Below are 25945 nucleotides of genomic sequence, written 5' to 3'. Positions count from 1 at the left end.
CTGGCATTTCCTGGTTCAGAACACAAATATTTCACTCAAGTCCTTAAAGCAAAGCTACAGATCTCTGTAGGTCATTTTCATAATTACTGTGTTTTTATTTTTAGAGAGGCAGGAGTAAGAGCAAGCTGCATAAGGTAACTTAAATGATGGGATAGGACATAATGAGATAGCTACTGTTTGGTGGCATCAAAAGCCTTTGTGTTTTCACTGTGTTTTTACCACAGGCTCAGCATGCTCTCTTGTTGATGTTGCTTTCAGCAATGCTCGGCAGGCTATCGACTCGAATGCTGCCACTTCTGGCTGTTAACATTATCAAGAAAAAAGACATGGAAGTATGTGAATATAAATGTACTTAATATCCTTAATAAATCCTTAGGCAAGTATTGACTTAGACAAAATAATATGTTTCCTATTATAATAAGCAGATAACTAAACGCATCTCTAGAATCAAGAGTTCGATGGGGTCATGTGACTCATCTCAGCCAACTCCTTATTCTACTTAGTTTTACCTAGCTACCTTCAGAGACTAAGTCATACTGACCTGACAATAAAAATACATTGAGTATAGTCTAATGCTGGATAAAAACATGTAATAAAATTAATTATAAAAGATTGTTGTTGTTAGCTGTGAAGTCGTGTCCGACCCATCGCGACCCTATGGACAATGTTCCTCCAGGCCTTCCTGTCCTCTACCATCTTCTGGAGTCCATTTAAGCTCACACCTACTGCTTCAGTGACTCCATCCAGCCACCTCATTCTCTGTCGTCCCCTTCTTCTATTGCCCTCAATCTTTCCTAGCATTAGGCTCTTCTCCAGTGAGTCCTTCCTTCTCATTAGATGGCCAAAGTATTTGAGTTTTAGCTTCAGGATCTGGCCTTCTAAAGAGCAGTCAGGGTTGATCTCCTCTAGGACTGACCGGTTTGATCGCCTTGCAGTCCAAGGGACTCGCAGGAGTCTTCTCCAGCACCATAGTTCAAAGGCTTCAATTCTTTGGCGCTCAGCCTTTCTTATGGTCCAGCTTTCACTGCCATACATTGCAACTGGGAAGACCATCGCCTTGACTATACGCACTTTTGTTGACAGGGTGATGTCTCTGCTTTTTAGTGTGCTGTCTAGATTTGACATGGCTTTCCTCCCGAGGAGCAAGCGTCTTTTAATTTCTTGGCTACAGTCCCCATCTGCAGTGATCTTGGAGCCCAGGAAAATAAAATCTGTCACTACCTCCATTTCTTCCTCATCTATTTGCCAGGAATTGAGAGGGCCGGATGCCATGATCTTGGTTTTCTTAATGTTTAGTTTCAACCCAAGTTTTGCACTCTCCTTCTTCACTCGCAACAAGAGGCTCTTTAGATCCTCTTCACTTTCTGCCATTAGAGTGGTATCATCTGCATATCTTAGGTTGTTGATGTTTCTTCCGGCAATCTTAATTCCAACTTCTGATTCATCTAGCCCCGCCTTTCTCATGATGTGCTCTGCATATAAGTTAAATAGGCAGGGCGACAGTATACAGCCTTGCCGGACTCCTTTTCCAATTTTGAACCAATCAGTGGTTCCGTGTCCAGTTCTCACTGTTGCTTCTTGGCCTGCATATAGGTTTCTCAAGAGACAAATAAGATGGTCTGGTATGCCCATCTCTTTAAGGACTTGCCACAGTTTGTTATGATCCACACAATCAAAGGCTTTAGCATAGTCAATGAAGCAGAAGTAGATGTTTTTCTGGAACTCTCTAGCTTTCTCCATGATCCAGCGAATGTTAGCAATTTGATCTCTTGTTCCTCTGCCTCTTCGAAATCCTGCCTGTACTTCTGGTAGTTCTCGATCCACATACTGCTGCAGTCTAGCTTGTAGAATTTTAAGCATAACTTTACTAGCATGAGAAATGAGTGCAATGGTGCGATAGTTTGAACATTCTTTGGCACTGCCTTTCTTTGGAATTGGAATGTAAACTGATCTTTTCCAATCCTGTGGCCACTGTTGAGTTTTCCAAATTTGCTGACAAATTGAGTGTAGCACTTTTACTGCATCGTCTTTTAAGATTTTGAATAGCTCAGCTGGAATACTGTCACCTCCACTAGCTTTGTTGTTGCTCAGCTTTTGTAAGGCCCACTTCACTTCACATTCTAGGATGTCTGGCTCGAGGTCAGTGACCACCTCATTGTGATTATCAGGGACGTTAAGCTCATTCTTGTATAGTTCTTCTGTGTAATTTTTCCACCTCTTCTTAATCTCTTCTGCCTCTGTTAGGTCCCTGCCATTTTGGTCCTTTATCATGCCCATTTTTGCATTGAACGTTCCCTTCATCTCTCCAATTTTCTTGAAAAGATCTCTGGTCCTCCCTATTCTATTGTTTTCTTCTATTTCTTTGCATTGTTCATTTAAGAAGACATTCTTGTCTCTTCTAGCTATTCTTTGGAATTCTGCATTTAATTGGGCATATCTTTCTTTTTCTCCCTTGTCTTTCGCTTCCCTCCTTTCCTCAGCTATTTGCAAAGCTTCCTCAGACAGCCATTTTGCTTTCTTGCATTTCTTTTTCTTTGGGATGGTTTTGGTTGCTACCTGTTGTACAATGTTGCGAACCTCTGTCCATAGTTCTTCAGGCACTCTGTCTATCAGATCTAATTCCTTAAATCTATTTGTCACCTCTACTGTATATTGAACAGGGATATGATTTAATTCATACCTGACTGGCCTAGCGCTTTTCCCTACTTTCTTTAATTTAAGCCTAAACTTTGCAACAAGAAGCTCATGGTCTGAGCCACAGTCAGCTCCTGGTCTTGTTTTTACTGACTGTATAGAGCTTCTCCATCTTTGGCTGCAGAGCATATAGTCAATCTGATTTCTGTGTTGACCGTCTGGTGATGTCCATGTGTAAAGCCGTCTCTTGGGTTGTTGGAAAAGAGTGTTTGCTATGACCATCGTATTCTCTTGACAAAATTCTATCAGCCTGTGCCCTGCTTCATTTTGTACTCCAAGGCCAAACTTGCCTGTTATTCCGGTTATCTTTTGGCTTCCTACTTTAGCATTCCAATCCCCCATGATGATAAGGACATCATTTTTTGGTGTTAGTTCTATAAGGTGCTGTAGAGCTTCATAGAACCGGTCAATTTCATCCTCTTCTGCACCGGTGGTTGGGGCATAGACTTGGACTACTGTGATATTGAATGGTTTGCCTTGGATTCGAACTGAGATCATTCTGTCATTTTGAGGATTGTATCCTAGTATTGCTTTTCCTACTCTTTTATTGACTATGAAGGCTACTCCATTTCTTCTGAGGGATTCTTGCCCGCAGTAGTATACCTGATAGTCATCTGAATTAAATTCACCCATTCCTGTCCATTTTAGTTCGCTGATACCTAAGATGTCGATGTTTAGTCTTGTCATCTCTTGTTTGACCACGTCCAGCTTTCCTTGATTCATGGATCTTACATTCCAGGTTCCTATTGAGAAAAAATCTTTACAGCATCGGACTTTCCTTTCACCACCAGACATATCCACGGCTGAGCGTCCTTTCGGCTTTGGCCCAGTCGCTTCATTCTTTCTGGTGCTACTAGTACTAGCCCTCTGCTCTTCCCCAGTAGCATATTGGACGCCTTCCGACCTGAGGGGCTCATCTTCCAGCATCATATCGTTTTGCCTTTTGGTACTGTCCATAGGGTTTTCATGGCAAAGATACTGGAGTGGTTTGCCATTTCCTTCTCCAGTGGATCACGTTTTGTCAGAACTCTCTGCTATGACCTTTCCGTCTTGGGTGGCCCTGCATGGCATAGCTCATAGCTTCATTGAATTACGCAAGCCCCTTCGCCACGACAAGGCAGTAATCCATAAAGGGGCCTTATTCGATGCAAGAATCCAAATTTATTCTTTCATGACAGATAGATATTCATATTTTCTTGAACACAACCAGTGAAGTGGAGCTCACTATCTCCAATTCCACGGCCAGATTACCCTTAAAGAGCTTAAAGAGCCCTGGTGCCGCTGTGGTTAGAATGTAGTACTGCAAGCTAACTAACTACTCACCCCAGGTGTTCGATTCTGACTGACTCAGGGTTGACTCAGCCTTTTATCCTTCTGAAGTCAGTAAAATGAAGACCCAGATTATTGGGGGCAGTATGCTGAGAGAGGGCTGTAAGCCCCGTGAAGCAGTATATAAGTCTAAGTGCTGTTGTGCTGCTAACTGCTTTTTTTTACATCTTCATTGTAGCATTTACAGTAGGGCTAGCTCTTAGCTGACCTTGGTTGATCTAAGAAACTTAGAATGGTTGGGTCTAGTTAGTGGCTGGATAGAAAATCCCAATGGTGCAGTGAGAAAACCATTTCTATTTTGTTAACAACCCTACAAATGACATTTCTCTGACCAAATGCTAAATTTTACTATAATATTACTACTGTACTATTCATACCTAATGAAATTAAGGATCTTCAATGATCTGTTCCAGTATTTCTAACATTATAAAATAATGAATTTAATTAGTTTAAAGTACCTAGGAATAGACCCAGATGTATTTCAGATATTTTGAACTAGCACTCTCACAGTTCTTTGCCATTGGCCTTGATGATGGGGATCAGGTCAGAGTTATCTGGAGGATATCAGATTGTCTACTCTATACCTTCTTTACACAATACTGTAACCAGCAGTGCTTTTTTTCTAAAAAAAAGTGCTGGAACTCTCATCTTGGCGGGTGCAGGAGGTGGGGGTGAGTCGGGTGGGGCGGCGCTGCTGGTGCTGTGGGAGCAGCAGGGCCCGTTCTATATGGTGGGGCTATGCGGGGTGGGCAGTGCAGGCCAGGCGATGCAGGGCGGCCACTTATGCACACAGGGCGAGGCAACAGTGGCGCAGGTCCAGCACCAGGTAGGCCACCAGCCTGGCTGACATGGGTGAGCACAAGGATGGAGTGCACATGGACTCCGTAGAACCCACCTCCCACTCCTTGTTCTCTCTTACTTACCTAGTTGAGATGGTGTAGTTGGGCAGCAGGGAGGGATGCAAAGTTCCTGCCTACTTGCTTTCGCTAGCTGGTTCAACGTTTGCTAGCCAGGTCTTTTGGTGCGCTCAGCAGCAATTCCTATTGGCTTTCGAAAGCCAATAGGCTTTTGAAAGCCAATAGAGGGAGTAGCATAGCTTGTGCAAAAGCTTTTTTTTGTGTGCAAAAAAAGGTGCCGGAACGCCATTCTGAGTGTTCTATGAGAAAAAAAGCCCTGCTTTTATGTTTTAATCTTATGATTTTAAATATATGTTCTGGGCCCAGTGCTCTTCAACATCTTCATCAACGATTTGGATGAGGGGATAGATGGGGCACTCATCAAATTTGCAGATGACACCAAGCTGGCAGGAATAGCCAATACTCCAGAAGATAGGCTTAAGATACAGGAATATATGGACAGACTTGAACACTGGGCGCTATCTAACAAAATGAAATTCAGTTGTGAAAAAAGTAAGGTTCTACATTTAGGCAGGAAAAATCAAATGCACAGGTATAGTATAGGTGGTACCTTGCTCAATAGTAGTAACTGTGAGAGAGATCTCAGAGTCCTAGTGGACAATCACTTAAATATGAACCAGCAGTGTGATGCAGCTGCCAAAAAAGCCAACACAGTGCTAGGCTGCATTAACAGAGGGATAGAATCAAGATCATGTGAAGTACTAATACCACTTTACAATGCCTTGGTAAGGCCACACCTGGAATACTGCATCCAGTTTTGGTCACCACGATGTAAAAAAGATGTCGAGATTCTAGAAAGAGTACAGAGAAGAGCAACAAAGATGATTGGGGGACTGGAGACTAAAACATATAGGGAACGGTTGCTGGAATTGGGTATGTGTAGTTTAATGAAGAGAAGGGTGAGGGATGACATGATAGCAGTGTTCCAATATCTCAGGGGCTGCCACAAAGAAGAGGGAGTCAAGCTATTCTCCAAAGCACCTGAAAGCAGGACAAGAAGCAATGGATGGAAACTAGTCAAGGAGAGAAGCAACCTAGAACTAAGGAGAAACTTCCTGACAGTTAGAACAATTAACCAGTGGAACAACCTGCCTCCAGAAGTGGTGAATGCTCCAACACTGGAAGTTTTTAAGAAGAGACTGGCCAGCCATTTGCCTGAAATGGTATAGGTTTTCCTGCCTGAGCAGGGGGTTGGACTAGATGACCTCCAAGGTCCCTTCCAACTTATTATTATTAAACCTCGCCATGTGGATTGCATACAAATATTATATAATTGGTAAATAAAGGTAGAACATACGTTAAATATACATCAAATGATTATATGCTTCCCTACAAAGTCAATTCTTGCTCATTGACAGACTTGGAAAGGCAAGAGGAAAATCTAGAAGAGATCTGTGCAACTTGTAGAAGGGAAAGGCCCACACTGATAAATTAAAAATCTTTGTGGTCTGCAAAGGAATGCTGGTGGGCTAATCAATGATTTGGTGACTAGAGGAGCATCTACAGTGTTGGAGCTTGTGGTCATGGTAAGCCATGGAGGCACTAGGCAACATGACTTTCAGGGCAGTGGTGGTGATTTTATTACTTTTTTTTTAAAGTCTGTGCTCTGTCCAAGGGTGCTTGGTAGGCTGCATGTACAGGCCTGGTCTAGAATTTATTTTGGAGCATTCAACTATCAAGAGCAGGCATGTCAAACTCATTTTGTTTGAGGCAACTTCTTATAAAAGAATTGCCGTTAATTTGTTTTAATAAAATAATTTAAATCAATTTTTCACTTGATTTCAAATTAAATGAATTATATTGGTTGACAATGAGATTTTTTTTTTTGTACAATTGCCAAATGCAATAAACTGGTTTTAGGTATATGTTACTGGAAGGAAAAAGCAATCCCTGCTGCGTTACTGATCCCAGAGAAGCATTTGCATGTATGCAGGTATTCTTAGGGTGCCATACTTATGGATGAGAAATATTGGTTGCAAAGTTGGCATTTCTGGATGTAATACAGATATATTTGGACTTATTTTTGTTTCTTTGCATGTTTGATATTTTTAAAAAGGCATATGCTACTGACTACGCTTATGCACATATGTAACATCTTTTGCTAGGATACATGATCACTGCGTGTCCAAAATTTTAATATACAGATAATATCACCAGAAATTATTTTAGCCTTTTTAATAAATGTTGTTATTGATGTTTAGCTCACCAGGGAAAACACCATATAAATTAAAATAAATTATTTATCTTGTTTCAGTTTGAGGTGCATCCTTACTATAATCTCACAGTAAAAATCTTGAGAGCCAGAAACATCCATGGCCTAGATATATGTAAGTAATCTATTTAAATTGGTTGTGGATTATGTTGTTCAAGATATAAATGATAATTATTCTTCACAGCACACCAATTCATTACGGTATTGGTTGTATTGTAGTTTAGGATTTTGGCCTTGATCTCTCTTCGTATCTACTGAGTTGAAAGAGACTACAAAATACTGTTGATAGATGAAGAAAAATAGCTTTTTTAGGCTTTTTCTATCCTTGCATTTTTTCCTGATTACTATAGTGTCTAAATCAGATTGTTATGTGGCCTTGAAACTTCCTACGGCATCTCCATTGATAAAAAGAACTCCAGTTGTCTATAACAGCAGTGATCCTGAATGGAATGAAACTTTCCAATACCGAATCCATAGTGCTGTAAAGGTGAGCTTGTTCTTTTTCATTCCCATTATTTATATCAGCCCAGAGGAGCCAAGCTTTGTCACACAAGGTCTACTCAGCTATATCATACGACAAAAATGTGGCAAAAATGTTTTTTTCCAAACTCTTCAAATTCTGCTACAAAACTATGATGAACAAGGTAACCAGCTGAGATTTTCACTTCTGCGTAACATTCTGAATGAAAATACAGAAAACATAGCACTGAAAAATTGGATAATATTTAGATTAGAACTAATTCACAAGCAACTTTGCTTTAATGACTGATTTGATCACCAGTGTTTAGGGAAATGACAAACTTTCACTGCCCAGTCCATCAAATTTGCCCATGATCACTAACCCAGCTGGATGTATCTTTTGAATAGCTTTCTGTCAGACTATCTGTTATGTGCAGTGGTAGTTGGTCACCATGTGATAATCATGCTCCTGTTCCTTTCACCACTAATAAGGATGAAAGTTTGATATTAATCCAAGGTGTACTTAAAATCATTTTTCTTCAGTTGGAGAAGAATTTTGATGCATTTAGGTCCATGTGTGGGTAAAGGTATAGCAAACTGAAAGATAAATGAGCTGATGAACCACCAGCTCTGTCTGCCAGTGTCAAAAATGACTAACTGCTAAGTTGAAAGAGTTCAATATACAATGAAAGAGCTATGAATAAATGTTACCAGGTGCCTAAACTCATCAGATGTTTCATTGCATATGATTTGGCTCTGTCACTTTTTTACTTTTAAGCAAATTGACTCTTTTTCTGAAAGGCAGATATTGCAAAAGAAAGGCTTTAAAAAGAGTGAAAAAGTATGATGTGTAGGCAGTGGTGGGATTCAGATATGTGAACAGCCGGTTCTCTGTGTGGATGCCACTTCTGGAAGTCCATTCTGGGCCTGAGCAACAAAAAAAGTTAGCTACTGGTTCTGCCGAACTGGTGCGAACTGGCTGAATCCCACCACTGTGTGTAGGAAAAGGTATCTTTACTGAGAAAATCTCCGTAGCTTGCATGTGTTTGAAATGTGATAACAGCAACACTAACAGAGCCTCTGAGCAAGGACAGGAAAGGAGTACAATAGACAATCGTTTAAACATTAATACATGGGAAAACATTTGTTACTTGTTAAAATAGCCTCTCATTTGCACTTTGCAGAATATTCTGGAGTTATCATTCTACAACCGAGGCATTTTGCTGAGCAGTCTGAACAGTTATGATACTTCTGTTGCTTTTGACCTAAGCAATATTGCCCCAGGACAGAATCTGACACATACATTTGTGCTAAATTCTGAGGTGAGATATTCTTTTATATAGGTATTTAGCCTTCTCATTTGGTAATGACTTGAGTTTTGTTTTAACTTGATATTAAAATATTAGAGAGTGGTAACCAGGTAATGTCTTCTAAAGTAGAGGTCCCCAACCTTTTGGGCACCGGGAACTGGTTATGTGGAGAGAGGTTTTCCACGGACCAGAGGGGGTGTGGTTTTGTGTGCTGCCTGCATTCTGTGGATGGGTTTTTCCTTGTTTGTGTGGACCGGTTGCTGGCATTCCGCAGCCTGGTACTAGTCCACGGACTGGGGGTTGGGGACCCCTGTTCTAAAGTATCTCAGATATTGATATTTCTATAGTACAGACTTTCCATATATTCCTTCCACATTTCTTCTTGAAATCAGTTACTATCTGTCCGTTGTCATTCTTAATATGTTAATTTGAGGTTAGGACTTCCTTCTGAGTGAGGTTAAATAAAAAAGGGTAGTAATGCTACATTTTTCAGATTCCCGGGATCAATGCTTTTATAGATCACAACATGGTAACCCATTTTATACCTATAATGAACCCATTTTCACTATAATGAAACATCATTCTAAATAGCTGAACTCTTATTTGTGAGCCAGACAAGTTTAATTTGTCAACCTGGTGTTCTTGAGGAGTGTTGGAGCACATTATTCACTTATTGCAACATCTGGAAAAACACTCAATATTTTCAATAGAAGATGATGTGATTTTTCTTTTTTTGTTTTTGTTTTGAAATAAGCTATATGGTATGAATTAGTCACAAGATGCTAATTAAGTAGTGTAGTGTATGACAGCACAAGAAATTAAGTTGTGAACAACTACATTGATAGAATAAATACCTATTTATTTGATTTAGTTAACACTGATATAGACAGAACTATAGTAAAAATTAATTAAGGAAGCAGAGACATGCATAAGCATTTGTGTAGCTGTGAATATCTTGACACTGTTTTAACTTAACTTTTGTCTCACCGTTCAAGGAGAAAAGAGCAGAACTGGATGTTGAATTTTCATTGGAAAAATGGTGAGGTGTTTCCTTTCCTCCATCATGATGTAATAATATGCAGACATATTCTTTAATTCATGTTCCATTTAAACCTAAGCTATTATTGGAGCACCGCAGTTATTTGTCAGCTCTTCATGGTAGCCAGATTGAGAAACAGACATTACAGGAATTTCATGAATGTTTTTTTTTGTAAAGTTTATTAACAGAATCTTGAAAACCTCTCCAAAGCCTTTCTAATGTAATACCATTTATTCCGACTATTTTTATATTTTTGGACTAATTTTCTTCTAGAACTGCAATTTTTACAGTTTACGTACCTATGGAATGTTATTATTTTCATCGTACTGTTTTTTTATTTATATACCGGTAATCAGAAAATTAAGCAAGTATTTTTATTTCAACAGCAAGCATCCTTCCTCTAGGGTCATTACTAATGGAGTTCTTGTGGTGAGTAAAGGGAATAATAATGGTTATTGAGACTCTTAATAGATAAATGATTTTTAAATATATTTTTAACCCTAAAAATAAAAGAATAATTAACACATTTGCATGGCCATTTCCCCCCAATTGGTTTTTTTGTTTTTTTCATGTAGGCACAACCTTGTCTGTGTATTAAAGGATCTATCAATAAAAGTAAGATGGCCCCATGGATGATAAAGGGTAGGTCCTTTGTTAACCACAGATCTTGGAAAGAAGGCAATCCCAACTTGCCCTGTCTCATAAACACAGTGCTAATATGAGTGAAACAAATATGGTTAATCAAGTACATATTTTTCACATGGACTAATCTCTGAAGGTACAGAGGTATATATGGTACAGATACACTGTGATATTGCACAATAATTATTACAGAAAGTTTTATCTCTAGAAAGTCAATTATTAAGCTGTGTCTTTGCTCCAGGCCCCATAACCAATGGAAAGCAAACCTGCATGACTTAAACTGGTCGTCTTTACTTTAGGGCTCCTAGATCTGGGTGGCAAAAATTTGCTTCTTTGCTGTTATGTTGCTGGGATTTTTGCTGCCCTGTTCTGGATTTTTTACTTTGTTGTTTGTGCCACAGTGACGTTTCCCAGGCTGGCATTCTTAGCTATAATTCTGAAAATCCTAAACTAAATTCCCAAAGAGTGTCTTTAGCCAGGAACTTTGTTTCTTAAGAAGAGACTCTACAGGTTGTGTTGTTTCTTGTTTCCCCCCCCCCAGTTCTTTGACTTCTGATTTTCTGATTTATTTCATATTATACTAATCAGCCGAAGTCTCTGCTGCCTTATAGTTTTGAAAGGGAAAGTATTTGCTTACTGTAACAGGGTACAGTTTGCTTAGAATTGTTTCAGGTGATACAGTACAATTTTTCGAGAGAGATAGATTTTCTTTAAAAATGTTGAAAATAGGCTCATGTATGGGAAAAATAATAGTCTGGATTTTCTTAATACCCTGCTTTTGCTTAGTATTGTTCAGTTCTTATGTTCAGGTTACTTCAATAAGGAATTATTTCTTCAGCAGAAAATGTATTTGTTGGCTAGAACTTAAATGCCTGTCCAGTCCCCAAAGGTGTCTGAGTACCTTAACTCTTGTTATAACCAATCAAAGGAACATAACAACAAAGCAATAATTTATTAAACTTGCATTACATTGTAAACACAATACCTTTGGCACTCGAGGAACACTCATTATTTACACACACACACACACACACACACACACACACACACACACACACACACAAACACACCACTACCACCACCACCATCTCCTCTATCACCAGACAAGATGGTTGACTTATAAACATTCTGTTTCTAAGGTTCTGTGGAAAAGTCATGTTTTTATGTCTATGGAGATTCTCAGTCATCCAGGTCATGGTTGTCCCAAAGGTGCTTTTTCAAGAGGCAGCTGGACTTTCTTGTTTCTCTTTGAAAATGTTTTGCTTCTCATCCCAGAGCTGTCAGAGCAGTCAGAGCTGAAGAAGCTTCTTGGATGAAAAGCAAAACGTCTTCAAAGAAAAATAAGAAAGTTCAGTTGCCTCTTGAAAAAACACCTTTGGGACTACCATGTTTTTATGGTGTTCCTAAAAGCCAGTTGGTTTAAATGCTTCTTTTCACTTTTAGACAATTGCCAAATTAACCTATCAGTACCAGGGTCCTTTGAAAATCAGTTAACAACGTTCTGTGGAGTAAATTTAGAAGAAAATCAGGAGGAGATTCCATTTATCTTTCATGTGAACAAAGAAGTGTCTTCTCACCTGAACCTGAAATTGTTACAAACCATAGCAATACTAGAGGTAAGATGGTGCATTTGCTTGCTAGAGCCTCAGTTATTAGAGCAAGCATCCCCATTTCAACAAATAGGCATATATAATGGCCACATAATAATTAAACATAAATTTGATACAGATTCATAAGGGAAAAATAAGTAAATTGATCTGCCAGCAGTGGCTTTTAAAAGATACCTATTAACTCTGCCTTAAACATGCAATTTTATTTCATTGAGTCCTGAAAATATTTTTAAATGAACCCATAATAAAGTTAAGTGGTGTAACCCCATAACTGAGCACTAGTTATCATTATTTCTCAGTGGTCCCTGATCCACCTAGAACAGGGGTGTCAAACTCAATTTCATTGAGGGCCGCATCAGCATTGCGGTTGCCCTCGGGGCCGAGTGGGTATGGCCAGGGTGGGCGTGGCCTACTGGGTGGGCATGGCCAGAGTGCGTATGGCCTACTGGGTGGGCGTGGCCAGCTCTACATCGTTCGCATCAAGGGTGCCTATGGGGGCCTGGGCAGGAGTGGGACAGATCTGAGGGTCTCTGTCAGGAGGAGGGTCTCTGGGCCAGGGCCAAGGCAGTGGGGGCCGTTCCCTCACTGTTTCCAGGATGGCTTCGCGGGCCGCATGAAACCACTTCGTGGGCCGGATCCGGCCCCCGGGCCTTGTGTTTGACATGTCTGACCTAGAATAATTTTAAAGAAACCAAAAAATCCCCTGCATCTGTAAAAATTTGGGATGGGCAGTAGAAGCAGTAGCTCATAAGAAGAACCAATGCTTGTGTTCTAGGCATCCCAGGCATTTTGCTGCTGACATTGGCCTTCTGCTAAAGTTTGCATTCCCATTTTCCTCTTTTTGGATGGACTTCCTGCTGGCATGTATGTAACTTTGTATAATATGATTTACAGCAACTTTGCTTGGTTCCTAGGAAGGATGGAGTGAGGATTTAGAGGTGAAGACTTCAATGGTTGGGAATGCAATTATTCCAGTCTCCGAACTCCCTCTTGGAAAGGAAATTGAACTGACTGTACCTCTAGGAAGGGTAAATGTTTAAGTCTTTGTGTCAAAATGATAGGCATGACATAAAAGCTGGTGCTGACTGTACTGTACAATGTTGCTGGGGAAAGTACTTTTTTATATCACATATTCTCAGACTTCAGCATCTCAGAGAGAGGACATTCCTCCATTATATTTCATCTCATTCCAGTAAACAAACTTTGGTTCTTTTACTTAGCATTCTATTCATTTTATATTGATATCTTTGTAATATGTGCAATCAAACATTTATTCAAGAGGTCTGTATATATTTTCTCTTTCGGTCCATTTCCCCCCTTCTATTCAATTATATCTGATTCTCAGAGACTGCCTGGATAAGCCCCCAAAGCCTTCATCACAAGGTTTTACAGGAATGGCTTGCTATTGCCGCCTTCCCAGGGTTGAAAGAAAGTGACTGGCCCAAGGTCACCTAGCTGGCTTTATGTCTCAGATGGGACTAGAACTCACCATCTCCTGGCTTCTACCCTGATACCTTAACTACCACACTAAACTGGCTCTCTATTTTTTCTTATTATTGCATACTTATTGTCTTACTTTATTAATTGGTAATTAATTGATAACAAAGTTTAATTTTTTATTTTTGTTCTATCTCCTTTTTTTCTCTCTACACAGCTTGGAATTCCATATTATTGTTATCACTAGGGTTTTTTTTTAATCATGCTTTTTATAATTTTAGCCAATTCAAAGCAGCAAACATATTCCTGCCTCTGGCTTTCCCCACAACAATAATGTACCTCTATTATATTGGCCAGCTCTTGACTCTGGAATGGTGGTAAATGAGGACAAGTGATTTGTACCAATGATTGTATTATGAGATGTTAAAGAATTAAAGTGTTGTCTATGTGAAAGTCTATAGACCTTTTTAGCAAACAATGTAAAGAAAAGGAATGTCTTCACTTAATGCTTCCTGTTTTAACAAACACATTAGTATGAAGGTTTGGATCATAACAGAGTTAGAAAAAGAGCAAGGGAGTTTTCTTAATACCAAAATAAAGTTAAACATTATATTTTGCATTAGTAAATTTAGTAGGATTCTACTTCTTCCAGGGTCACGTTTTGGATCTGACTGTGAAAGCTGAAGAAAGGTGTGTACAACAGACAATATTTCTGAAAATCAAGATTCACTATTATACATAAGATCAAGTACCAATTAAAATATCTGTGTTGAAGAAAGGGATACCAGGGTTGTAAGTTAGAGCGGGAAATTGAAAAAAAATATTCCAGAAGAAGGATGTGGTAAAACATTTCCAAGAAAGCCACATGGGTGTATTCATGAAGACACCAGGAGTGAGTTTGACCTGAAGGAGATTTTATATTACCTTAATTTACATTATAATGGAATATATAATGGAATAAGATGACTTTCAATATTATGGATTTAAGGAAAAAATATGCGCCTGCTGGTTAAAACAAAGAATAATGATGTGCAGTTGATTTTTCACTACACACTAAAGTCAATTAAATGGAAGGGTAAAATCTGGATATTTTAATTCTTTTCCCCCCTCCTTTCTAGGAACCATCCTATTGATATGGATGTACGTATTGGCTTTAAACTTTCTAAGGGAGAGCAAGAATTTTTGGCAAGGAGAAAGACTATTGTTTCTCGTGCTTTAAAGAAGGTATTAAAACTGAAGGTGCCACCCTGGAAAGAAGAGGTACAAAACCCATTTGTCTGAAATGGTATAGGGTTTCCTGCCTGAGCAGGGGGTTGGACTACTGGTATATGAGCTCTAAGTTCCCTTCCAACATCATCATCATTAGCATCATCATCATTATTTAGTTTTATTCTCTATGATGCAGTTCTTGTTCAGGGGTCAACAAAGCTTTCTTTTTATCCTCTCAAAGTTTTAACTTGAGGAACGGAGAACATGTTCAATTTTGAAAAAAAACACAAGCCTGATCTTTTTCCTTGATTAGCTGGAATTGACATCCTCAGGCAATGTTTTGTTAAATTTGGCAACTTTAAAGTGTGTTGATACAAAACCCAGGATTTCTCAGGCAGCATTGGGAGCAATGGGAGCACAAAGAGAAACTGAATCCCTCCTTGACTAGTAAAATTAGCTGAGCCCAAGAAATCCTAGCTAAATTCACAGTTATTTTAACAATGCAAAATTTATTTTTAAGGAAGAAAATGCTGTGGAACAAATGCTTTCTTCTTGTTCCCATTTTATTTTTTTTGGTTCCCCCCCCCCCCCGTAAGATAACATTAGAAAAGATACATCCAGGTACTCCTTGACTTATCACAATGGGGACTGGTACTTCCATTGCTAAGCCATAAGGTAATTAAGTGAGTCACATCTGATTTTATGACTTTTTTGCCATGATTGTTAATCAAATCACATAGGGGTTTCCCTCATTGCTTGATGCACAATACCCATGTGATTTGCTTCTCAGTAGTCTCCTGGTAGGGTCACAAATGGCAATCACATAATCCCGAGACACTGCAACTGTCATTTATTTATTTATGCCTATCTCATATCCATTAATACATATTAGTTGCCAAGTGCTCAAAGTTTGCTCATGTCATCAAGACGATGTTACAACAGTAGGCAGACTGCAAGAACCAGGCATAAGTCTCTTTTTTCAGCACTGTCGTAACTTTGAATGATTGTTAAACAAATGGTTGTAAATCAAAGACTACCTGTAAATGTATCATCTAAAGAAAAAAGAGAGAGACAAAGGACCACTTCTCCCTGTCTTAAGAACATCTCTTCATTTTTCTAGGTTCCTATAGTGGCTGTAGTAGCTTCTGGAGGAGGGATGAGAGCAATGACCAGTTGTTTTGGCAGCCTGTCTGGTCTACAACAGCTGGGCCTCTTAGATATCCTCACTTATTTTAGTGGCATTTCGGGGTCTACGTGGTATGTAACCCAAAATCTCTGTCCCTTCCAACCTGGGTTAAATGTCTGTTTAGATAAGATTTGCTATCATAGTTTGATGTTGACACCTTCATGGTTACAATAAGAAGAGATGACCTTGATTCTTGTCACTTAGTAATTGGCTTAACTGTTATGACATAGCCTGTTAGACATGGTGTAGCACTTAAGCTATTGGAAAATGTAAAGACTGTATCTGGCAAGTGTGAACAGAATAAGGTTGAACTTGGCAAGAATGCTGCTGAGATGTACAACACCAAAACAGAACGAGGATGGGCCTTCTTTGAATGGAGGTTATAACTGCATGCAGAAACAAATCCTCTCTTAATCACTTTATAAGGCCTTGGTAAGTCTGTGCTTGGAATATTGCATCCAGTTTTGGTTGCCACGATATGAAAAAAGATGTTGAAACTCTAAAAAGAGGGCAGAGAAGAACAACAAAGACGATCAGGGGACTAGAGGCTAAAACCTATGAAGAACGGTTGCAGGAATTAAGCATGGCTAGTCCAGTGAAGCAAAGGACCAGGGGTGACATGACAGCAGTGTTCCAATATCTAAGGGGCTGCCACAAAAAAGAGGGGGTCAACCTATTTTCCAAAGCACTAGAAGGCAAGACAAGAAGCAATGGATGGAAACTAATCAAGGACAGAATCAACATAGAACTTAAGGAGAAATTTCCTGACAGACAGAACAATTAATCAGTGGAACAACGTGCCTCCAGAAATTGTGGGTGCTCCAACACTGGAGGTTTTTAAGAAGAGAGTAGACAAACATTTATCTGAAATGTTATAGTGATTCCTGCCGGAACAGGAGGATGGACTAGAAGACTTCCAAGGTCCCTTCCAACTTTGTTATTCTTTTGTTTTGTCAAGTGAGCCATGTGGATAGGCTTAAACTATGAAGATTTTTATATGGAATTACAATAAAATTGTAATAAATGGGGGGGGACTGCAATTCTGGGAGGCCTCTTTAAACTGTGAGATTTAGGCAGTGTTTCCCAACTTTGACAAGTTTAAGATGTATGAATTTCAACTTCTACAATTCCCAGCAAGCACAATCCCTAAATCTGCTTTTATTTTTGAGGTATGTGACAGAGGAGCCATAATAAATAGTCCAACTGATCATGAAGTTGGCATTCTACAATAGAGGAACTGTATTTGGTAATTTCATGTGGTTTGTTTAGTACTGGAAGAAAGAGTTTAAAATATAAACTCTACAGAGAAAACAATTATTTTGTTCTTCTCTAGATTTTAGTGAGAATGTTTCATTGGAAAAAACTTTTTATCATAATAGGCTTAAACCACACTCCTTACTATTACAATGGCTTAAATGAGCTTAGAATTTATCCTAACCCAATTCTTTTCCTAACATATTTCTCTTTCTTGCAGTATAGCACTAAAATCAGAGGTGCAGTATTTGACCTTATTCCAGTCATAATGGAATATGTTGTGCAAGAGAAACTATGCCAGGCAATTCACTTACTGCCTATTAAATATTGGAATTATTTGTAGATATTCCATGTCGTATTTTTTTTTACTGATATTCAAAATTATGATTTTGGTAGGTGTATGTCCATGCTCTACAAAGACACTTACTGGTCCCAAAGAAATCTCCAGAATACAATTGACAATGCTCAGAAAATTGTAACAAGTGGAAAAGTTGGGGCATTTTCTGCTGAACAACTAGCATACTATTTTCAGGAGTTAATTGCCTTGGAGAAAATAGGAAGGAAAGCCACCCTTGTGGATTTATGGGGCCTTATCATAGAGTACATCCTAAACAACAAGGTAAAAATTTGAACCCTAAAATTTGTGAAAGAAGAGTTACAATATTAGGAGGTAGCTTGTTTCTAACTTTAAGACTAGAAATAAATGCAATACTGCAGTAATAACTAAAATGTTTTATACTAAGAGAGGTAGTGGTGATAGTGGTGTAGTGATTAAGAATAGCAGGGTAAAACAAGGAGATGTGAATTCTACTCCTGCCTTAGGCACAAAGCCACCTGGGTGATTTTGAGTCTCTCTCTCTCTTTCTCTCTCAGAGGTAATGGCAAACCACTTCTGAAAATATTGCCAAGAAACTGCCTGAACTAGTCCAAGTAGCTGGCAGATGTCACTAATGGCTCAAAGGCACTATAGATTAAAAAAATACTGAAGTATTATTATAAATAGAATAAATATAGTGGTTATAATTTCTTGATTGAATAATACTTTTTGAATATGTCCCAAGTTGCAGAGAAAACAAATGAAAGTATGTCATTGTGTATTGCTTAATAGGATGGGGTTGAATGTTTAATTTTATAGTATTAATCCTGTAGGGGATTGATGGACTAATTATGTAGTGTTTGAAGGTTATGATGGCTGAGAACACATTAGCTATCCAATAAACTAAATGACCAAAATATGAACAGTATTTATTTTCTATAGGAATGATATGTCTTAGATACTAGTGGGAATTGCTGTTAAAGGTGAAGGAGATGTAAATCTAGGCAATTTAAATGGGCAGAACTATGGATTAATTTTTAGTATGGTAACATGATTCTTAATATTTAACAAAAATTAGGGTTTGTTTAATGGGTACTTACTTATTCATTTCTAGCCAGGTGCTACAGTATTATTCATTCTTAGCATCCCCGAATGCAGTATTTCTCAACTATGGCAACTTTCAGATGAGGACTTCAATTCCCAGAATTATCCAGCTGGCATGCTGGCTGGGGAATTCTGGAAATTGAAGTCCACTCAATTTAAACTTGCCAATGTTGAGAAACACTACCCTAATGTGTTGAACTGAAACTTCTATAATTATCAGAAGGCAGCAAGATTGAGGAAGGTATAGCAGAGTATAACGCTGTTAAGAATTTCACTTCAACCGACTGTGATGTTTTACTTTGTTTCTACCCAGATGGACCCAACAAAGCTATCTGACCAACAGAAAGCAGTCATAAAGGGACAAAACCCCTATCCTATTTATGCAGCTCAAAATGTGAGGATGAATATTAAAACCAGCGAATTTACAGGTCAGAGGATTGGATTGAAACTGGATTGCAAGGTAGCGAAAATCAAAAGTAGTCTGAAACCACACAAAGGTGATTTTTCTCCATCTGGAAAAAGCAAAGGTGGAAATGAAGTCAGAGGCAAAAAGATATTCTCTAAGTTTTTGCTTTGGGGAAAATGGGAGGCGGGAGTACATCAAGCTGAGCTCCTGAACAAAAGGTGGGAATAATAATAATAATAATAATAATAATAATAATAATAATAATAATAATAATAATAATAATAATAATAATAATAATAATTAATGATGATAATGATGATGATGATAATAATAAATAATAATAATAATTTAATTTCTATACTGCCCTTCTCCTGAAGGACTCAGGGCGGTGTACAGGGCAAATACAATAAAAATACAATGTACAAAAGTTAAAAAAGAATTAAATAATACAGCCCAATTCCAATAAAAATTAATACAGTTAATATTAAAATACCCCAAACCCATCAGACCAGGCCGGCTTGTAATAATAATGATGATGATGATGATGATGATGATGATGTTGGAAGGGACCTTGGAGGTCATCTAGTTCAACCCCCTGCTCAGGCAGGAAACCCTATACCATTTCAGACAAATGGCTGTCCAGTCTCTTCTTAAAAACTTCCAGTATTGGAGCATTCACAGCTTTTGGAGGCAGGTTGTCCCACTGGTTAATTGTTCTGTCAGGAAGTTTCTCCTTAGTTCTAGGTTTCTTCTCTCCTTGACTAGTTTCCATCCGTTGCTTCTTGTCCTGCCTTTGTGCGCTTTGGAGAATAGCTTGACTCCCTCTTCTTTGTGGCAGCCCCTGAGATATTGGAACACTGCTATCATGTCACTCCTAGTCCTTTTCTTCATTAAACTAGACATACCCAATTCCAGCAGCCGTTCCTTAATGTTTTATCCTCCAGACCTCTAATCATTTTTGTTGCTTTTCTCTGTACTCTTTCTAGAGAGGTATATATGGTCCCGGAGAAGAAAATAGGAGTGTGACTAAGAATTTTAAGAACTAATGTTCTTTCATTCCTTTCTTTAGAATGGGTTGAATATACACCCTATGAATTTGGTATTCATAAATATGGGGCTTTTATACACATGGAAGACTATGGCAGTAAATATTTCATGGGACTGTTGCTTGAGAAACATGAAGAGCCCAGAATCTGTTTCCTCCAAGGTAAGATCAGATGTTTAAGCTGGTGATGAGGTGGTTATTATTTTTTTTTTACTAACTAACTGAAAAAAATGTTACCTATGTAACATTTTGTTTATAGGGATTATATGTATTGTAACTTGTTTAAATTTATTGTAAAGTGTTTTAAAGTGCTGTTTCTGTACTTTGAGGTTTTTTATTAATAAAAATGGGCTAGACATCTTATAAATGGGGACAGATGGAGGTGAATCCAATCAAGTGGCTGATTTGCTGGCGTGGTTGCTGCCATGGAGGGCTTTTTAATGGGTTCTTATTAGATGGTGGATTTTTAAAATTTTGTAAGTTGCCTGGAATCACCTATGTGTAAGTTGGGCAGCTGTATAAATTAATTTAATCAATAAAAGAAATAAATGAAGTGATTTTTGGATAAAGACCTATACAAAAGGACACAAATTCTGCATTCCTTAGCTCCCAACTATTCTCTTAAATCAAACTTACCAGCACTGGTCTTCATCACTGCTGATTTAGAAATCCAGAGTGCATGCTATGATCACCATATCCAACAGGTGGGTTAAAAAAATGTCCAGTCATCACTCAATTGCTAGTCTATAATTATCACAAATTTATTACTTTATAGGTAAGCCTCTGATGCAAAGTGTTATTCCAATACACAGTTATTAAGTGCAGTGAAATTGTGCAATCAAGATATACCTGATCCACTTCTTTGTTTCAAATAATGCTTGTTTTGCTTTTCATTGTGAGTTTGAATGCTTGGCAATTGGATAACTGATTCGATTCAGTTATCTGATAATGTTTATATTTTGAAGAGTGTTGTATGGCATGGCTATAACTGTTTTGCCCGTATTACCATTTTTGATCCTGTGATCTGTACTCAAATGTCAAGAGGTGTAAGCCCTACATATTCCACAATAAGAAAACTCACACCAGATATTAATGAATCAAAGCAAATCTTCTTAATTTGCTTCATCCTGTGCCTTAAAGTTTGACTACTGACTTTGTCAGAAGGTCGCAAAACATGATCACATGATCCCAGGACACTGCAACCATCATAGATATGAATCAGTTGCCAAGCATGCAAACTTTGATCGTGTAACCATGGGGATGCTCTAATGGTAATAAGTGTGAAAAATGGTCATAAGTCAATTTTTCAGTGCCATTGTAACTCTGAACAGTCACTAAATGAATGGCTATAAGTTGAGGACTACCTATATAGTAGTTGGATCTTGGTATCATTACTGTGAATCAATCTTTGCTGCCTCTTGACTTCACAGTAGTGTGCAGGGATGGGAAAATGCATAAACTAGTAATAATAGGGATCCATAAATGATGCTCAGCTGAATCCTCAGAATGTAGTTGTACTTTCTAATGATCTGAAAAATCTCTTCACTTCTATTGCAGGAATTTGGGCCAGCGCCTTTGCAGGCAATATAGATGACATGTGGGAAGATGCAGAGATTTCTCAGCTGAAATTCACAGAATCTGTGAAAGATGCCATCAGAATTGTAGGTAAAGGATATTATTTTCAGCATTTTTTTTAAAAAAAATATGTCTGTGAAGCATTTTCCTAATTAGGATTTCTCTTTTTTTACTGACCAAAAAGATACTGCCTGTTGCAATTATTATTTACTGTTACAAGCTCCTTTCCTGTGTTTATATAATATACAATGGAAGCTGTTCCTGTAAACATTTGGGGTTTGTTCCTACCACGGTCAAAAGTTGCTCAGGATAAAAGTCCTTTATTCAATATATACTGGAAAATGGATCTCTAGAACAATTCTAAATAACATTAGAACTAAGAGTATGCATTACAAAATGCATTACAATATTGGAATATTTAAAAAAGCATTTATAGAAACTGCTTGCATAAAGCCAATATTTTCCATTCCAGAAATAATCCAATATTTACTGCCATTTAACTTGTTTAATCTAAGGGGTGCACATTTTCTAACAGGTCAATGTGATTCTGTGATTTTGAAACCAAAAATAATTATAGTTTGTCTGCCTGCTATAAACATACATGATCTTATTTTGAGGGCACTACCATTTTTGAACTAGAGTATGATCAATATGAGACTGATACAATGACATACATATATTAAACATTTCACATATAATTTGGATGTGAAGTGTGGTAATTAATGAGATGGAGAGAACCTTGAAGGTTACTTTAAGATGGTTACCTTCTAGTACTTCCTGCAAAATGCATTGTGTAGCTATTCCATCTTTCCAGATTGTCTTTGGTAAGAAAAATGGTAGTAGAAACTATTTCTTTACAACTAAAACATGATTTCCATAAAAAGTGCATGAATGCAGAAAGGAGATTGCTTGGAATATTTTTTTCCTACTGTTACATTTTTAAATGTTCATTCAAAATTAAAAAAAAATCTGTCATTTAAATTTGTGTAGGTTTCCAGCCTTGTGTATACTTACTGAAAAATTTTAACTGAAGTTTTTTTCTGAGATTCTTGAAGAAAGAACCAGGTTTTCTTGAAAACATATAAATTTCAAATATAGCTTCTTAGTATCTCTTTTTCATTAACTTTGGTTCCATGAGTTTAAGTTGGCATATCTGCGCGGCTAGCACAGTTTCAAGCTAATGTAGTTTATTCTACTCACAAGTGATGAAATTGGCTGTGTGTAATGGAATAATGTAACAGAGGTGACTTCAACTATGCAACCTTTTGTCTTCATTTTGCAGATGAACTGTTGGGTTCTCAGTCTCTTGACCCTTCACTGAAACAATCTCAAGGTATCATGCCAGGAGGAGTCTTTACACATTTATTTAGCAATTTAGTTAAATCACGAATCACCACAGGGGAAAATTTTAACTTTCTTCATGGACTGCGTCTTCATCGAAACTATGTGAATGATCAAGAATTTGTAGCATGGAAAGGTAATGCTGTGCATATAACTTTTTGCTGTAACCTGATTTTTGGGTCACAGAATTTCAAATATGAAATAGATGCTACCCAGGTTTATGCTGCTTTATAAGGACAAGTTCCAGAAAAACATCTACTTATGCTTCATTGACTATGCTAAAGCCTTTGATTGTGTGGATCACAACAAACTATGGCAGGTTCTTAAAGAGATGGGAGTACCAGACCATCTTATTTCTCTCTTGAGAAACCTATATGCGGGTCAAGAAGCAACAGTGAGAACTGGACACGGAACCACTGATTGGTTCAAAATTGGGAAAGGAGTCTGGCAAGGCTGTATACTGTCGCCCTGCCTATTTAACTTATATGCAGAGCACATCATGAAAAAGCCAGGGCTAGATGAATCAAAAGTTGGAATTAAGATTGCTGGGAGAAATATCAACAACCTAAGATAAGCAGATGATACCACTCTAATGGCAGATAGTGAAGAAGAACTAAAGAGCCTCTTGTTGCGGGTGAAGGAGGAGAGTGCAAAAGTTGGGTTGAAACTCAACATTAAGAAAACCAAGATCATGGCATCCGGCCCTCTCGATTCCTGGCAAACAGATGGGGAAGAAATGGAGGTAGTGACAGATTTTATTTTCCTGGGCTCCAAGATTACCGCAGACAGAGACTGCAGCCAAGAAATTAAAAGACGCTTGCTCCTGGAAAGCAATGGCAAATCTAGACAGCACACTAAAAAGCAGAGACATCACCCTGTCAAGAAAAGTGCGTATAGTCAAGGCTATGGTCTTCCCAGTTGCAATGTATGGCAGAGAAAGTTGGACCATAAGAAAGGCTGAGCACCAAAGAATTGAAGCCTTTGAACTGTGGTGCTGGAGAAGACTCCTGCGAGTCCTTTGGACTGCAAGGAGATCAAATCGGTCAGTCCTAGAGGAGATCAACCCTGACTGCTCTTTAGAAGGCCAGATCCTGAAGTTGAAACTCAAATACTTTGGCCACCTAATGAGAAGGAAGGACTCACTGGAGAAGAGCCTAATGCTGGGAAAGATTGAGGGCAATAGAAGAAGGGGACGACAGAGAATGAGGTGGCTGGATGGAGTCACTGAAGCAGTAGGCATGAGCTTAAATGGACTCCAGAAGATGGTAGAGGACAGGAAGGCCTTGAGGAACATTGTCCATGGGATCGCGATGGGTCGGACACGACTTCACAGCTAACAACAACAATCTTTTATAATTAATTTTATTACATGTTTTTATCCAGCATTAGACTATACTCAATGTATTTTTATTGTCAGGTCAGTATGACTTAGTCTCTGAAGGTAGCTAGGTAAAACTAAGTAGACCTTGGTCACCCATTGATTACATCATTAATTGTAATATATTGCTATGTCTTCTTGTGTTTGGTTCTGTTTAGTTTTATTTGAATGTTTAATTTATGTGTTGGCCTTTGGCTGTAATAATAAATTGATTGATTCTAGATTAAAGATTCTAATCTGTTTGAACCATGCCTAAGGGTTGAGCTAATTAACTGAACCATGCCTCTTGCCAACCCACCAGTTCAAAAGCATGCAAATGTGAGTAGATAAATAAATAAGATTTTGGTGGGAAAGCAACAGCATTCTGTGCACCTTGGCATATAGAATTGTCATGCTAGCCACATGACCACAGAAGTGTCTTTGGAAAGCACTGGTTCCCTTGGTTAAGAAACAGAGAGATGTACTGCCCACTAGAGTTGGAAACAACTGGGCAGATGAAACCTTTACCTTTATGTCTTAGGGTTGAACTAATTAGCTGTTCCATACCTTAGGATTGAGCTAAAGTGCAACTCAGCAAAGCTGTGATTAACACCTGAGTACTGGTTGAGAATCCTAATAAACCCAATCTAACAAGGAGCAGCCTGACTTCCGGGCAATACAATTCTTACTGTTTCCAATCAGTTTTCATTTTTCATATGAACACACAGCATATTGATTTTCTTTTTCAGTTATCCTTTGACAAATCTGTTTCAATAATAATGATTTTGGGATATTTCAGGGACACATCTGGATGCTGTACCCAATCAACTGACGCCTGAAGAAAGCAGTCTGCATCTAGTGGATGGAGGATTTGCTATCAATTCCCCCTTTCCATTGGTGCTTCAGCCAGAGAGAGATGTGGATGTGATCTTCTCATTCAATTACTCTTGGCAAGCTCCTTTTGAAGTGAGCATTATAAATAAACTTAAAAGTAACCGCTTAGAATCCTCTGAATCTGCTATACCATATGTGAATATTGCTCTTTAATTCTAGTTTATGACAAGGCTTTATTACGGGACCATTGATAATTTCTGGGTCAATGCTCGAGTAACCCAAGTGCAATGACAAATATAGTAATTATTTATTAATTAATTTGTGATGCCAAGGATTGTGCCTGAGACTTTATATATACAAAACAGATATACACTGAGCTATGGCTTTCTTCTTTTAAAGTTTTATTAAAGTTGCTTTAGCTTGGCTAGTTAGGTCTTACAATAGTTCCAGTTTGGGGTAACTTTAATAGAATTATAGAGTTGGGAAGGGTTAATTAAGCATCAAGTCTAATACTCTATTGATTGCAAGAATAGGTGAGAGAACCCACACCTTTCATGGTAATTAATTCCACTGTCAGATATGCACTTTCTGTTAGGGTTTCTTGCTTTTGTTTTAAAAATCAGTCAGAATCTGCCTTCCTGTATGATAATCTGTGTAATATCCTTTTAA

At 38.2% G+C, this 25945-nt stretch overlaps 1 protein-coding gene across 1 annotated transcript in view; it reads left to right on the top strand.

Annotated features, from left to right (window-relative positions):
* Positions 1-245: 245 nt before the first annotated feature.
* The window catches only part of LOC308666932 (cytosolic phospholipase A2 zeta-like), a gene marked incomplete at its 5' end in the record, with an annotated part of 29019 nt that continues 3319 nt past the window's right edge, over positions 246-25945 (top strand). The window contains 18 exons of the mRNA XM_081325951.1: positions 246-332; positions 7195-7267; positions 7503-7639; positions 8796-8933; positions 9917-9960; positions 10347-10389; positions 10536-10602; positions 12046-12218; positions 13127-13240; positions 14302-14339; positions 14768-14909; positions 15979-16115; positions 17695-17917; positions 19032-19146; positions 20194-20331; positions 21727-21834; positions 23027-23221; positions 25242-25408. Coding sequence (XP_081182077.1) covers positions 246-332; positions 7195-7267; positions 7503-7639; positions 8796-8933; positions 9917-9960; positions 10347-10389; positions 10536-10602; positions 12046-12218; positions 13127-13240; positions 14302-14339; positions 14768-14909; positions 15979-16115; positions 17695-17917; positions 19032-19146; positions 20194-20331; positions 21727-21834; positions 23027-23221; positions 25242-25408 — 2139 coding nt within the window. The remainder of the gene's footprint in view (positions 333-7194; positions 7268-7502; positions 7640-8795; positions 8934-9916; positions 9961-10346; positions 10390-10535; positions 10603-12045; positions 12219-13126; positions 13241-14301; positions 14340-14767; positions 14910-15978; positions 16116-17694; positions 17918-19031; positions 19147-20193; positions 20332-21726; positions 21835-23026; positions 23222-25241; positions 25409-25945) is intronic.

The sequence above is a fragment of the Vipera berus genome (assembly GCF_964194415.1).
Source record: "Vipera berus genome assembly, chromosome: 1".
Lineage (NCBI taxonomy): Eukaryota > Metazoa > Chordata > Lepidosauria > Squamata > Viperidae > Vipera > Vipera berus.
This window is presented reverse-complemented; position numbering and strand designations above follow the sequence as displayed.